A 15,774-nucleotide genomic window follows, 5' to 3' on the forward strand; every position below is an offset into this window, starting at 1 on the left:
GACCGTATGACACCATGCTCAGCATATAAAGCTGGGGGAAGAAGGAATGGGGGACATTGGGAGTGATGGCATTTGTCTCCCCAAGTAGCTGTTACACGTGATGGAGCCCTGCTTTCCTGGAGATGGCTGAACACCTGCCTGTCCATGGGAAATAGTGAATGAGTTCCTTGTTTTGCTTTGCTTGCGTGCACGGCTTTTGCTTTACTTACTAAACTGTCTTTACCTCAACCCACAAGTTTTCTCACTTTTACCCTTCTGATTCTCTCCCCCATCCCACCAGGGGGGGAGTGAGCGAGCAGCTGTGTGGGGCTGAGCTGCCGGCTGGGGTTAAACCACAACAAACAGTCAAATCTTCTATTAGTTGCCATTCAGAAGCCAATACAAAGTAGTCCTGTTTCAGCGTTCCTGTTACATGGATGCAAACTTCTGTGTAAGATAACTTTAAATGGATTTAAAATAATGTGCTCTTTTCCTTTTAAAACAAATCTGTTCAAATTTGCCAAAACAGCAAGCACAACTGTTGAGAAAAAAATTGTCCCCTGAACCAAGCAGAAATTATGCTGAAGTGTAGTACCATTAGTTTTGTGATAAACTGAAACAGGTGGTTTATGTCAAGTTAATCTACAGTGAAAATTCTGGTATAAAAACACGTGAAATATATAAAAACTGTAAGGTGTCATTTGTATGTGCATGTAAATATTTACAAATAATACCCTATTCCTACTGTACAAAATGACTGTATATACTAAAGAGAAGAATGATTTGCAATTAGAATGCATGCTGTGCTCTTTCAAACTGCTCCATGAGGAGGACCTCCATATACACAAAGACTCTATCTTTCCCTAGAGACTCTGCAGAGGAGAAGGGCCCTCCCTACAAGGAGTATCTTCTTGTTTCTGTCAAGTAGCACATCATAGACTGGGTGGGCAAAAAGACGACCGCTTCCTGCAGCCAGCATGTGCACCCCTTCCCATCTACAGTGTGGGCAAACCACTGCCTAGATCAGTCAGCACACTATGCCTGCAGACAGGAGCAGCAGCTTCCTAAACATTTTGCTTCCCCAGGTTCACTGGCATCTGCACAATATGTGCAACCTGGACCTGCAATGGCAGGTTTCCTAAACAGACTGCTACCGACAGCATCTTTATTTCTGCATGTCATATGGGCTTTGGAGTGCAATGGTAGAATTCAACCCAACTATATATGGATTCCTCAAGTCATCAGTGTTAGAACTCCTACTAACATTAAAGGGGCCAGATTTAATCCACAACATGCTTATTTCTCCTACAGAAACACACTAATGTACATGAACATAAATTTACAAAGGAGTTACAGCCTTGCATCTATCTTTTACGCTTAATCCCAAGATAGAATTTTCACTTTGTCTTATCTAAGAATGATTAGTTCACTCTATAGTAGCTTCTGAAGAATTGATTTGGTTCCTTTTTGCTGTATGCAAAAAGCATAAGAAAGTAAAGTTATCTACAATACTAGCAGGCATGTATTAAGTAGAAATTACATAAAGGTACTGAACTGTAAGTATCTCTACAGAATTTGAAGTGAAAAACTCAACCGACTTTTAAGCAGAACAAGGACAATGGAAGACTACAGAAAACATATGCATTACTAGGCTCCCTGCAACATTACCAGAAACCCTAATAAACATTCTATACTAGAACCATTACGCTTGCAATACCTAAGGCAACAATCACTTTTTATCCAGCACTACCAGGTCTTAGGAAAAAAAAAAGACCTGAACAATTATTTTGGTCAGACTGCTTATCTTCAGTATTGCATTACCTCTAATTTTATGGAAATAGTTTTATGATGTGACTTTAACTAATGAAAATTTCTGTAATGAATTCTAAACTCCAGATAGTCACAAGAGATATATAATGTAATTAAAGCTACGTATTACTTTTTTCTTAACATATTATATACCTCCAACCAATCTTAAAAGGAAATGCTTACTAAGAAAGGCAGTAATTATGTAGAATTTTGCCTTGTTTGTAATCTTATAGCGAAATTTATTTGTTCCATAGACATTTACATTATTTTTAACTTCATTTTTATGGAAACTTTATTAGAAGAAATGTAATCTGACCAGAAGCCATTTTCCAAAAATAGCTAGTATCCCAAATTCCAATCTTCAGGGAAACCATAGAAAAGTGCAATCACAAAGGCTGCGATGCTTTTAAGCAATATTAGCAGAATCTATTTAGAAGATTTAAAATTACTGTTTTGAATTACCATGTTCTACATCTCTTGTTAAGGGTAATTAATCTTCATTCACTGCAAAAGGACTGTTGCACACTCATGAGTGAGCTATACCTGGACCCATGAGAAGCTTATCAAGAAAAAGGTAGTGGCCCTATCACCACTTTTCTAAATATATTTTCTATACAAAATATTTTCAAGGTATAATCCTTAGTTATTTGTACAGTACTCTATGATTTAAACAACAATATTCAGTAAAATAGTAAGTGTGTGAAACTGCAACACCACATGGAATGAGCACTCTGCCATTTTGCTAGTGTAATCAATATTGGGACCAGAAAAATTTTCTAACACGCAAGCAAAATTATCCCATAGTTTTTGAATCTTGACTGTACACTTCATGATTTTGGCTATGATTTGCAGCACACTCGTAAGATACACGAATATCTTATGCACATTTCAGTAGCAGAATGGCACTTGGCTTGCTCTAATCGAAACAACAGAGATGCAACTGACAATTTTAAGAAAGACAATGTCCTTATTTGCATGCTGAAAATCTGGTTGTGTCCCCCTAATCCAGGCACATCCATTCATTGTGCAATCTGTCGATGGGTAAACAAATAGTGCAGGATTCATCTCAGTGGGATCTGGCCCTTTGGTCTAACCGAAGTCAATTCTAGGTCGATACTGAAGTACCATAGGGTAAGACTAAAAACAAAGGCAAGAGAAAAACAACAACAAAAACAGACAAGAAAACATGAAGACATAATTCATAAAAAATACAAAGAAAATGCAATTAAAGATTGCCTTAAGAATAGCCAGAACTTATCCCTAAGACACATGTATATGACAATCAGTTTTATTTCTGTGAAATAACTTTATATATTTCAACAGTTAAATCCATACCTGTACTTCAAATCTATATTTAATCTCTAAGTCAGTTAGTTGTAGTTATTTGTCATTAATATAAAATTCCTGTATCTGCTTTTATATATTTCATGATTTATGTTTTACAACATCGATACTTGGAGTGCTCAAACAATTCCTCTTATTTCTCTGTTGCTGTGTTTTAGAAAAAGCAATCTTGAAATTTTATACTTTCTAAACCAAAGTCTATTTACAGTTGATGTACTTTGGTTTTTATATATACAGAGGTTCCATAGCTATACTAGTAGTCAGCACTAGTTAATGGGATCCAGGCTACTCTGGTATTAAAAATTAAAAAAGAAAAAATCACATCAAATTGCTGTCAGCTGATTTTCTGAGAGATGAGGGCTAACTTCTCCCCCAGATCCAAACGCCTCAACTTCAGATCTAGTGATACATTTTTATTAGTTTCTTATTAGTTTATTCGGCAATTCAGCTGGTTGGATCCCTGAATTGGACAGAAGTGTTGTAGAATGGGAAGCAAGAGTGGGTGGGTTTCCAGAAAGTGCCATGGAATACCTGGACGTTCATTGCTGGAAGTGCTGTTTTACTAAATGTCTTATTTTTTCAGTCTGTCAGCATTTCATTTAAGCCTGATGTTTTCCTCTTAACTTCATTAGGATACTAGACATTTTCTATAGCATAAAACCCAGGAAAATCTTATTGTCTCAGGAGCTGTATGGGCTTAACTACCTCTCTGCCACAGGGCAGAGGAACATAGCTAATTTAAGGTTTTTTATTGCAAATTTGGAAATAAAAAGAATTATTACATAAGCTATAATTAAAACCAGAAATATTTTACTGCATCCTTCAAATGCAATACAGATGAACTTCAGTGACCAAAAAAGAAACATATCACTGCAGAGACCTATACAGGTTAATAAAATGATCACCAGAACTAAATGTGGTCATACTTGCTGGGGATTTACAAACTGGAGTGCAGAGAAATCACAACATAAACCCAGAGGTATTCCACAGTAGCAGGAGCATTTAGGAGAGAAGACAGGGAGCACCATGTGCAGTCTGCATGTGCAATTAACAAACATATTTGTAGTATCATAAATTACTTGGTCTCTGATTTTTTTGCATAGGATATGACTCCCATATTAATTAAATGCTATTTATTTCACATGTTTTTCACTTTGATTATATAAATCGTCTCTAAAGGTACTCAAGTCTAATCGGAAGTGCACGCAGGCAGACAGAGCAGTCACCTCACTGAAATTGCCATGTAAACCAGTGAGGCTCAGTGTTTTTGCAAACAAAATTACAAAGCAACTGTACAAATCAAATGCCTTATGCTGGAACAATTCTAATTATTGAAGTAGGCATGACTGCAGTAGGTCACTCCCATCCATAGTGGGGAGTGACCCTCCCCGCCCTCTATCATCAACTTTAATTTTTTGCTCAAGCAAAAATATTATTTCAAACTTCCAAAGTAACTTTTAGATCTTAGTTCAAATGAAAATTCTCAATGAGGAAACTGAAATATTGTTTCATATAGGTATGAACTAGATTGATCGATGAAATTTAGAAATCAAATTCATTTTGCAGATTCTGGAGGTTTTGATTTGTTCTATTCTAGAGATAGGGCGTTGCTCCATTTCTAATTTTAAAAGATATGAAAGGAATACAGTATTAGAAAAACCTAACATTTCTTTACTCCATTAAAAAGAACACATGAATTGCCATAAGGAATTGAAAGCAACGTGGTCTCTCTTGATTCACACTCTTCAGTTTTGATCCCTTGTCAGTGACTGCCCAATGCTACTAATTAGAAGGATGAGATAGGAAGAGGTAGATAATCCTTCCAGACTGATGCAGCTATCAGCCTACAGAATGGTATCTCTCTAACAAAAAGATAAATGGCCTAATGTAAAGTAAAAGAAATCCCTAAACCTTTTGAATGGATTCTATTTATTCATTCAATAAAGCTTTCTCTGAAGGAATGAAAATGCTCAGTCCTTGCTCATAGAGTTTTAGCACTTTGTAGTGGGGAATTATAAAAACTCCACAACTTGGATTACAATTGAAGTGCTGACAGGACCTTAATGACTGTAGTATGTACAGTTGTGAGTGCCTCTTACCTGATAAAAAGTGCCATCCTGTGAGCAGACTTGCGAAGATGAGCAGTTCTGACACCGAAACTGCGAAGGAGATGATTTTCTGATCAGATAAGAGGCATCCACAGCTGGACATATACATTTACCATTTAATGTTTTGTTTTTTTTAAATTTTCAAATGTAAAGCTTAAAATGAATTTACTTATTTAAAACAAGAAAGACTTCTCCAACGAATAAATGGATATTTTCCCTTTACTAGTCTACCTCTTGTAAGGTCCACAGGTGTGCCAGTAAAAACTCATGGTGAATAGTACCAAAGATGGAGGTAATAGATTTACTTGATCTTCATCCAAAAGAAGAGGTTGTTAATTAATTACCATCACAACTTATAACAAGACCCAACACAGCTAGGAAAACAAAATCATAGAAGCCCAGATGTTACTGGATTTATTATCAACAGAATGTAATTTTTACAGGTTTTAATTTGTAATCTCTGACTTCAGGGGAGTGATTTAAAACTACACAAAGGAAAAGTTGAACACATACCTGACTATATTATGTGTATGTAAACACAACTTACAAATTTAATCAAGAGTTGTCAGCTCCTATATTCACTTAATGTTAAAACCTGTAGTTCTGAGATTTTTGAAAAATTTTAACAAGTACAAATAATGTCTTTTTTGTCAAGATGATAGTTACTGTTGTTTCCAAACCAATGCAAGTGCCAAAAGTCCATTTGTGGGCAGGGGCTGCAGGATTAAAAGTCATGAAAAAATTCCATTATCGCTAAAGTTGTTTCCTTCAACACTTCCTAATAGTACAACCAATGCTAACAAAAATATAAGATGGCAAGCCAAACAAACACCCACCGGTTTCAAGGTAGTATTGGAAAAAATACTACTTAAAGCTCCCTTATTGGTGCAATATTGGGGTTTCAGCAATCACCAAATTTCAGTGCAGTATGACTTTCAAATTTAATGAAAACTTGCCTATATACATTACCCCCCCTAATTCCTATCAAACTCTATCCCTCCCCCTTCCCCTTCAGATTAAGGTAAAACTTTAAGAGACTTGTGAATTGTTAACTCCACAGTGTGCTTAATCCTCTGTCTTCTCTGTGCCCCAGTGCTCTTTATTCTGAGTACTAGGAAGCTTAAAAAAAAAAAAGAGTACAGAAAGTTTGGAATTTTCTACAGATCAGTACATTAACATATGTTAAGTGCTTAACCTTAGCTGCACTCCAATATAGCCTCCACTGGTAGTGATAGACAACAATTCTGCACATACTACAAAGCAATAGAGAGTGGAGGACAATCAACAGCTACACATGAACGAATGTACAAAATAAAGAGAAGAAATGGGGATATGACTTCTAACAAAAAAAAATTAAATATACAAGGCAATATAATAGCTACTAAATCAAACTGAATATCAGACCTGAAAAAAATGTCTTTTAATAAGTTAAATATTGCAATTCTAAATTATACACATGCAGCAAGGAAAACCCATTTAGCTGTGTTATCTGGATATTAGTGTTATACAGCGTATCTAAAAAAAATGGGTGTAGTATTAACAGAAACAGTAATAAAACAATTAGATTTCACCAATAATTTTTCAGTATCACTTTCAGTTTACTGACTGAATAAAACAGATTCTTAATAAAGAACCGCTGGATGCAGATTCCCAACTACTGCAAATCAAAAGGTCACTAAAAGCAAATTTGCAGAAAAAGAACAAGTGTTCGGGTTTTCAGATACTGAACTTAAAACTCAGAGCAGAACTTGCATGTAAATTTTGTATACTTGCTATTTTTAAGTTTCAGAATCTACACAATATATGTGCTGCTGGGTTTCACTCATACAGTTTAACACAGAAATCCAGAAAACATGCAAAATGCATTTTTAAATAAGGGTTTCTTGAAGGGCCACAGAATATATTTTGGACCAAGCTGTGAAAGCATGTATACTCTCTCTAATATACCAAAACATCCTTTATTAATAATATAACAGCATTTACGTTTTCGCCTCTTAGTCTCCATCTTGTCATATAGATGAATTCCATAGTATGATCCTTCCCCATGATTTCTCCATTGCATAGTACATCCAGCTTAAAATACAACAGAACAAACAGTAAGACAAAGGGATGCAAAATTTTAATGTCTAAATGAACTCCTACGTGAATCTCTGAGAGTTAATCCCTCAACCCCTATCATTATACAATAAATCCATCAGACATGTAAATCAAACCTGAATAAATACAACATGCTGACAATATGCTATTTTGTACACTAATATTCCACTTCATTTTTTCACTTTTGTGATTTCAATTAAGGTGTGGACAGAAGAAAGTCTGCTAAACTAGGTAGGAAATCACTAGTAGACAAACACTCGCTGTATTTATCAACACTACACAGTATTGTAGTATTGTACTATACAAGAGAAAGCCTCGTGCTGTATTTTGAAGGCCTTCTTGCTATGTCAACACTCTTTCAAACGCAAAGATACAAACCAGAAGTACTGTAATTCTAATCTTTAAAAAATAAATTATAATTAAAAAAAATAGTTTAAAAGTAACCATAAATTACAAGGAAAATGCACTTCTGAGTATACAAACATGACTGCTCATTGACCAAAGGCAAAGGAAAAAGAAAAGTAATGATCTTACTGTGAAAAATGACTGGTTTAAACTGTATTATAGCATCTTACTTCTACGCTCCACTGAAAATGTTTGACAATTCTTTCATTACTATAGTCATAATGCTTTTCTGTTTTTTAGAGGAAAAGAATGTCAAAATTTTGAAGTAAGCAGATACTATGTAACACAAGCCATGAAGGTGCCTGAGACAGATTAAATGAACATAATTAACAAAACCAAACGACATCAGAATGGCTGGTCAGCATGTCACAATACTGAGACAAACTCCTGTGTATAGCTCTGCAATAACCTAACTCAGCCCTACCTCCAACCAAAGCTGGGATGCTGCCATTTGTGCTAGAGGCAGGCTGCAGTTCATGGAGTCATTGACTCCTGTAAGAGAACTGGCTGAAGAAATAGTCTGTGCTGAGGTCAAAATTCCTGTATCCCTGGGAAGAGGGGAAGCAGAGGCACAAGTCTCACACTTTCCAGCTCCACCCCGCATCACAACTTCTACCTTGTTAGCAAATCCCCCCCAGGGAACAGTCTTGGCCAAGCTCAAATCACTCATGCAGCAAAGACCCTCTCTCCATCAAATTCCACCTATTTACAGAGAAGGTGCAAAAAAACTATATGCATTTTGAAAGATTCAGATGGTATTGCTCCTCATTTCTTCATAATTACTGGATAGTTTCTTACATCTAAAGAAAATGAAAATGCAGAGTAATTTGGTGTATGTCTAGTTGAGCTCTCCTTTTCCCCAGTAGCTACTACTAGCCCACAACTATATTAAGTGACTTTTTTATTAGCCACATGAAAAGTGAAAGCATTTGTTTTTTACATAAAAATACAAAAAACTAATGTATCTGTTCCTTCACAGGTAAGCAAGAAACTGAAGTTACTATAATTGTATGAAGTCTTTGATTAGCAACTTTAGTCAATGTGATAAAATGATCACTTCTCATTTAAGGGCAGAAAATATAACTTGGAATATTGAACAGTACTTAGTGATTGGGCTAAAAAAATATTCCTTAAGTTCAAATGTGATTAAATTTCATAAAAACCTAACACTTTGCATGGAAATAAAAACACAAGCATCGTTCTTTCAAATGTACCTCATAAGAACTTGGAAGTTTTAATTTTAAGCTGAGAAACTTTTTGATAGTTCCCACAGTCACTCGAGTAGAACAGCGGATAAATTTCTTCATTAAACCCTAAAGCAACAGCAACAAAACAGAAAAAGCATGTTAGAAATTTTGGAGCATTTAAGCAATCTTTAGTGCAAGAACAGCTGTAATTGATTTTTTTTTCAACCAGTAACCAATTTTACTGCACTCTCTTCTAATTCATAATGGCACCATAGGTTCATTTTTGTTCACTTTTTTTTGCAAAATTTACAAGATGACAAACAAATTCATTTGACCCATCTCTGGTTCTAAAGAAATTTCCAAAAGATACAGAAGGGACGAAAGAAAAAAACCAACCAAACCAAACACCAAAACCACCAAAAGTCCCAGAAGAACTTAAATAATCTAAGTCTCTGCGTTAGTAACACTGGGGGTCAAACAGATGTTACGTTCCTTAGAACTTCTTAGAATTTCTTCAGTCCTTGAGAGAAAAAGGAAGTAAAACCATCCTCAAATAATCTAGGTAAAATACAGGGAAGCTACAAACCTGAGATGTGATCTATTATCACAGATTCTGTGATCCAGAACCTAATAGTTTTGATTCAACAGGAAAGCTGGAAACCTGGGACTCCTACATGGTGATGGAGATACAGATTTCTTACTGTATATAGCATAAACAGACAGTGATAACACATACAAATGTTTTCTTGCCGAATCAAAACCTTCTTACTGTGTAAGAACTTCCAAAATTACACACGTAACATAGCACACAGAAAATATTTAGTATTTTTGAATTCTTGTCTTTGTAATTTAATAAAGCATTAAAATCTAAGTGGACTTCTAAACACTTTCTTCTAGACTCGATGCCATTAGATAATCCTCCCTTCAGGAATAGAAACCAAATATCCCTAATTCTTAAAACAGCAGTTAGCAGGTATTTCTCTACACATTTTACAGATGAAAGTGACCTGCTGAAGGCCACAGACAACACATCAGTGTCAGAATCAGGTTTACAGCTCAGAAGATCTGGATCCCAGTCATTCAGTGCACAACATATCTGGAAAGCAGCTTTGTGCTGGCATGATAAGACAGCAATCCTGAAAGTGTGAGGCAGCTCATCTACAGCTAGCTTTTTAAGTACCTCTGTGGTGTGCTGTAAACTGTTGTGTAATGCAGTTATGTACCATCAAGGCTGCAGACTACAAAACTATAGTCCATAAAAACACACACACAAAAAAATCCACTGTCATGAGTGGATTTCTGTATGGAACTGTATTTTCTACAAAATTCCAAGATGCATCGCAATGCCTCAAACAAAAGGACTAAATAGGCATGGAAGTGGAGATAGGTCACCACATTAAAGTTAATTGTTAATGGTTATAAAATTATTTGGTCCCTGTAAAATGCTGTTCTGCCAACAATAACAACAGCACAGACTATCTTTACTACTCACTTTGACTACATTATCTCCTGACTGCCCATTGTTGCGCAAACAGTCGAGGCAAATAGCAATCTGTGGGTCACTCCTGTGATAGTCTTTATCTTCTTCATTTTCATCACACTCCTCATCTACTTTGGGTTTATCAGCTTTTGGGCTTTCATCTGTAAAATATGAAGATCATATTATTTAAGTGTAAAATAATTAGAAGTCACAGTAGCAACAATCACATTTAAAGTAACACTTCATTTTCAAGAGCATAATTTTCTTCAAATTAACTTTATACAATTTTAACTCAGTGCATTCTTAAATTGATCAATTTACAAATCTCTGAAAACAAAGTTTTACTATTGAAATTTTAATGTAATATGCAAACAACAGATTTATATGTGACAGAAAATAATTAGTCTGATGGACCACTAATGGTTATGGCTGTCTACTTCTGTCTGTGTCCAGTGATCAAAACCCTGCAACTGTGCATCCATCAAAATCACTCAACAACATAAACCGACATAAACTACTCTGTGGTGTGGCAGTTCACTGCCAAAAAATACTGCTTTTAAATAAACAGTTGAATAACTAATCCTGACACTTGTATATCAAAGTAACATGGGCAATCAATATTAACTGTCTGCCGCAATAACCCAGTGGAGGCAAGTTCCTGAAACATTATCATGAAATAAACTAAGGGAAGATAAAACTTAAATTTCATCCACTTTTGATCTAGTCTAAGTAATGTCATTGTAAAAACTTCAGGTGTCTCTCTCCAGAAGGATTTTATAACTAAATAGCTATACAGTTACTTATTCACCTTTAAAAACAAAAAATATAAGAAAAGAGGAATGGTCCCCATATTCTTTGGCAGAGTGCACATATCCTATATAATCACATGTACCATGTTATCTCTCTTCACTGATGCTGTTACATGTTCTATTGATTCCTGGTTTAAAAATTTAACTCTTCGGAAAACGTACCACCTCCTACAGTTTTCAAAGGTTTAGCATAGTTGAACACTGGAATGCTAAGACTAGCAAGTGCATCTAGATAAGGCCACAATGTATGTAAATAATAACCATACAATGAACCATAAAATGGAGTAATTTTTACAGATTTGGAATACAGTAAACAATAACTTTATTATATACATTTGGGGTTTTTTCTGTATCCCCAGATACAGGCTGCTCTCTGTTGGAATAAAACATTATCACAAGGAAATTGAATAAGCTACATTCGCATTTCCTGAAAAACTTTCAGATCACATTTTGCTGTTTTCCTACACTTACCACAAACTTTTGAAATCATTTAGAAGAGTTAAGATGGGAAGATAGAATGAAAACTTTAAGAAATATCAAGCTATGCCTAAGTTTCTAGACACAATAATTAGTTCATTTTGTTCAGTTTACATATTCAAGATGAGTTTTAAGCTATACTCATTACTTTTCTGTCTTACAATTTTGAAGTATTTTATAATTATAAAAGATTTGTCCACAAGTCCCTACTAGCTGTTGACACATTTAGCTGAATGTCTATCATACATACATTTTGTTCCTACTATCTTGCTATGAACAGAATTTACAGTATCAAACTACAGATTATTTTTTTTCTTTTTGTAATCAAGCAGGTGCAGTCTACCTGTCACAAGCATTTGTCTGAGGAGTCTGCCTACAATTCACAGATTCTTCGGCAAGGCAAACACATCCACAACTTTCAACCATTATCACTGCTGAGTAATGGAGGAAGATTTAGTTATGCAGTTTGGAAAGTCTTGAAAGGCAAACGAACTACAGAAGTAGGGAAATTAGCAAATTTCCAATCATAAAATCATTCCAGAAACAGGTACACACACAAAAAATGTCGCATCTTTCAAGGTGTTCTGATAGAAATTCACATGTTCCTCCGTGTAAACGGCACCAGATTGTTTACTAAAAAATCCTTGTAGATATTAGAATTAATGATGTTTGTATAGGCAGACTCCAGAAATCAATGTGATGGTTCATTAGAGGCACGTTATTAAAGTTCAATATGATAGAATTTAAAAAAGAAAAAAAAGAAAAAGAAAAAAGAAATTTTAATCTCACCAAAATGGACACGGTGTTCTCCAGGTCAAAAGCACCAAGCCAAGAACAGAAGACAGGAAAACCAAACCAACACCCCACCCACCTCCACACCTCTTTCCTTAAGGTGTAAATTGGTGTCTTTTTTTTTTATCATCTTTCTTGCAAACCTTGGAAATTGTCTACTTCCTGTGCTTTTCTCAGATATTCAACATAAACCTGATTGCCAGGAAGTGAGTCAATGTAAAGCTGTTTGCCCTCTGCCTTTTCCAGTTCAGACTGGAGAGGATCAATAAAGATTTTTTTCTCTGTACCACAGCATGTTTCCTATCATCATCCACCAATTCTCTCTAGTAACCACTCTCCTAGAGGAGTCACCCATGCCTGAGATATGCTTTGTTGTTTGGGTTTTGTTTCTTTTTTTCTTCTGCTGTGTGAAAATTTTAAGTCCCGGGATTTTTTTACAGATCTTAGATGCTATGGTTGGGAACTGTGTTGTGACCTGTGGTACAGGACATAAAACTGAAGGACTCTTTTAAACTAGATGGACTATTTGATGGCAGGGCATGGTATTGACAACTGAAACAGTGCCTTTTACTGAAATAATTCTCACCAAATAATTTATTCTCAGGCAAGATTCTAAATGCTTGTTTATGGCAGAAAATAGTTTAAATGCTCATAATTTGTCTCAATGAGTTGCCACAACTTTCAAATCGTTTGTAGAGCCAAATTTCCATAGCCCAAGGATACAGTCACCAACAGAGCTGGATACATCTGTAGCTACTTAAAAGTATATTTTGAGAGTTAGAGCATTCCTCCAATTCACAAAACAATACAATCACTCATTACACTTAGTAACTGATCTCCATTAGGTTTACCATTAAATTATGGGAGGAAGGTAAGAACCAGAAGAATAAATTGGTTAAAAGTAAGTCACATTCGACAAATTTGCAAATTATATGCAATTTTTTTCTATCTATGTATATAGCAGAGAACAATTTTCTAAACAGTCAGCAAATGTCTATATTTCATAAAAATATTTTCTAAGTATTTTTAAAACTGAATAGGTATACACTACACAGTATGTTGTAGTAAACTAATATAATTTCATCTAAACTGTCCCGCAGTTCTTCATTTAATTATGTAGTAGAGAAAAGACCCTTGTCCCTTATAATTGATGCCAAATGCAAATCAACAAAACCACTGAGAAAGGAAATGAAATGTTATGAAGTTGAAAAGAAGATATTATGAACAACTGAGTGCAGAAGAGTATTGCAAGACATTTACTTGACAGTGATCCTTTACTAAAAACAGCTATTTCTTTAGCCTAGCAGAGCTTTCAAAAAATTCTTAAAAATGCCCAAATCAAATAGGCTATGGTATCAAAACCTTGATGTCAAATTAAAAGGGCATAAAAACAGTTGGATGTAGTCCTCACTTAGCACCTAATACTGAGCTCTCAAAGTTCATGGGTCAACTACAAAAAAAAAAAAAAAGAAAGAAAAAAAGCAAAAGCATTTTGGAATCTATATAAAACAATTGTTTGGCATGTGTGGAAAACTGTTTTACTACTTGTCATAACTAATTCTTGACAACCTCCTACTTAACAGCTGGTCAAATTCAGTAACAGAAAATAATCTGCACAAAACTCAAGTAGTTCTGCATCTTGCTGTATTAAGAAAATTAAGAATTCAAGTGGAAAACTGCATGAGTGTTGAAAGTGAGAGCTTAGGGAAATGCAAATAAAAATAATTGTAAAACAGTTAGTGTCTGTAAAACAACTGGTTAATAGATAAGCAGCAGTACATGAAGGGCCAGACTACATTTACATAGATTTGTTATGAGTTTCTGTAGTATCTTTGAATTCAGTAAGAACAACGTACATGCATAAGTGTTTGAAGAAACAGGGCTTAATGAGCAATGTTACTTAACATACAGATGAGAAGAAAAAAAATCATCACCTTGTCCATTTTCTTGAGGTTTGTTTTTCTTCCAAAATTCGATCTCTCGCTGCAGTTCCTCTAGTTAACATCAAAGAACAGTAATGTGAATTTTTAAATCAATACTACAGGTATATAATTAGAAATAGCCATATTCCCTCCATCAGCCCAAACAGGTACCCAAAACCAAATGAGAAACTTACGTTCTCGAAGACCAGGCACCAGCTTAAATATAATTTCCTCTAAGGTGTTGTCCAGCCTTTCAAAGGGAAAAAATACATTTCACATTAAGTAGAAACTAGCATTTTAAATATTTTTAGCCTTTAAATAACAAAAACTTTTGAATAATAAAATTAAATGAATACTTCTGGCAAATAATACATCCTGCAATAACCAGTTAATTTTAGCTTGAGAGACAACACGCATTAAAGCTTATCTCAACCACTTCTTGAATGGATTTCTTTTTAAAATAACCAAGGAATTTATTTTTTATTGTATAAAGACAAAAATGAAGCAAAAGAGAAAACCCATTATACTCTAAAATTTTCATTGTTTTAATTTGTGTTACATGCAAACAATTGTATGACTAAAAGGAACAAACTGGAAAAGCAGTATCCAATTTTAAGGTCCAGGTCATGAGTAGTAAGCACGAAAATTATAAACTCCATTATCATATTAAGTGTTCAAGTGCTTTGTTAATAAGACTGTTATGAAAAACTGAACAGACTATTCCGTACTCATTACAACACAGACAAACCAGTCTTTGCAAGATAAAGAAGACCACAGAGCACCCATGCAGCTCTGGCTAGACAGTTCTCGGTACCCAACATAATTCATTTAAACTATTTAAATCTGCCTTGAGTTTGTCTACCAGACGACAGTATGCAGCACAGGCATGTCCTCTGATATCCTGATATTCATGCCAGAAATAGCTATTACAGTCCCTTCCAGAGGACCCAGTGCATTTACCGTTGTTGCTGAAGCTAAAATATTTTTCTTGCCTTTTCTCTGAATTTTACCTACTCTCCTATCCATTTAATTTATCATCCACTTTCTAGTTCCACTTCCTCTCTCCCTGTCTCACTTATCCTTTGTTTTCCTGTCTCTCATTCTGTTTCCTTTCCCCTTCTCTCCTCTGCCCTCGACAGCTGCTCTTGCAAACAGTAACTCCCACTGTCCACAGCCTAAACAAAAACCCATGGCAAAACAAAGTACTAAGTAATACGGCCAGAGAAATAAGTACCTTGACATTCAGTCAGAAGCTACAATACAATAATTGCCTTTGGCATATTTTTAATTGCCTTAATTCTTCATCTCAGTAATGATATATATCTCTCTTTATACATATATATTTACAAATATACATACGTGTGT

The 15,774-nt window shown here is 35.0% G+C and overlaps 1 protein-coding gene across 2 annotated transcripts in view; it reads right to left on the reverse strand.

Annotated features, from left to right (window-relative positions):
• Positions 1-269: 269 nt before the first annotated feature.
• Positions 270-15,774, reverse strand: part of PCGF5 (polycomb group ring finger 5) — a 30,668-nt gene continuing 15,163 nt past the window's right edge. Inside the window, exons 3-9 of one of the 2 annotated variants that reach the window (XM_010564944.1) lie at positions 14,604-14,659; positions 14,422-14,481; positions 10,422-10,570; positions 8,957-9,055; positions 7,224-7,313; positions 5,232-5,291; positions 270-2,925 (exon numbers count right to left, since the gene is read on the reverse strand). In XM_010564944.1, the coding sequence (XP_010563246.1) occupies positions 2,878-2,925; positions 5,232-5,291; positions 7,224-7,313; positions 8,957-9,055; positions 10,422-10,570; positions 14,422-14,481; positions 14,604-14,659 (562 nt within the window). In that variant the 3' untranslated portion in view covers positions 270-2,877. The remainder of the gene's footprint in view (positions 2,926-5,231; positions 5,292-7,223; positions 7,314-8,956; positions 9,056-10,421; positions 10,571-14,421; positions 14,482-14,603; positions 14,660-15,774) is intronic. The other variant, XM_010564945.1, reaches the window with a different exon arrangement.

The sequence above is a fragment of the Haliaeetus leucocephalus genome, unplaced genomic scaffold, assembly GCF_000737465.1.
Source record: "Haliaeetus leucocephalus isolate CR32 unplaced genomic scaffold, Haliaeetus_leucocephalus-4.0 Scaffold184, whole genome shotgun sequence".
Taxonomy (NCBI): domain Eukaryota; kingdom Metazoa; phylum Chordata; class Aves; order Accipitriformes; family Accipitridae; genus Haliaeetus; species Haliaeetus leucocephalus.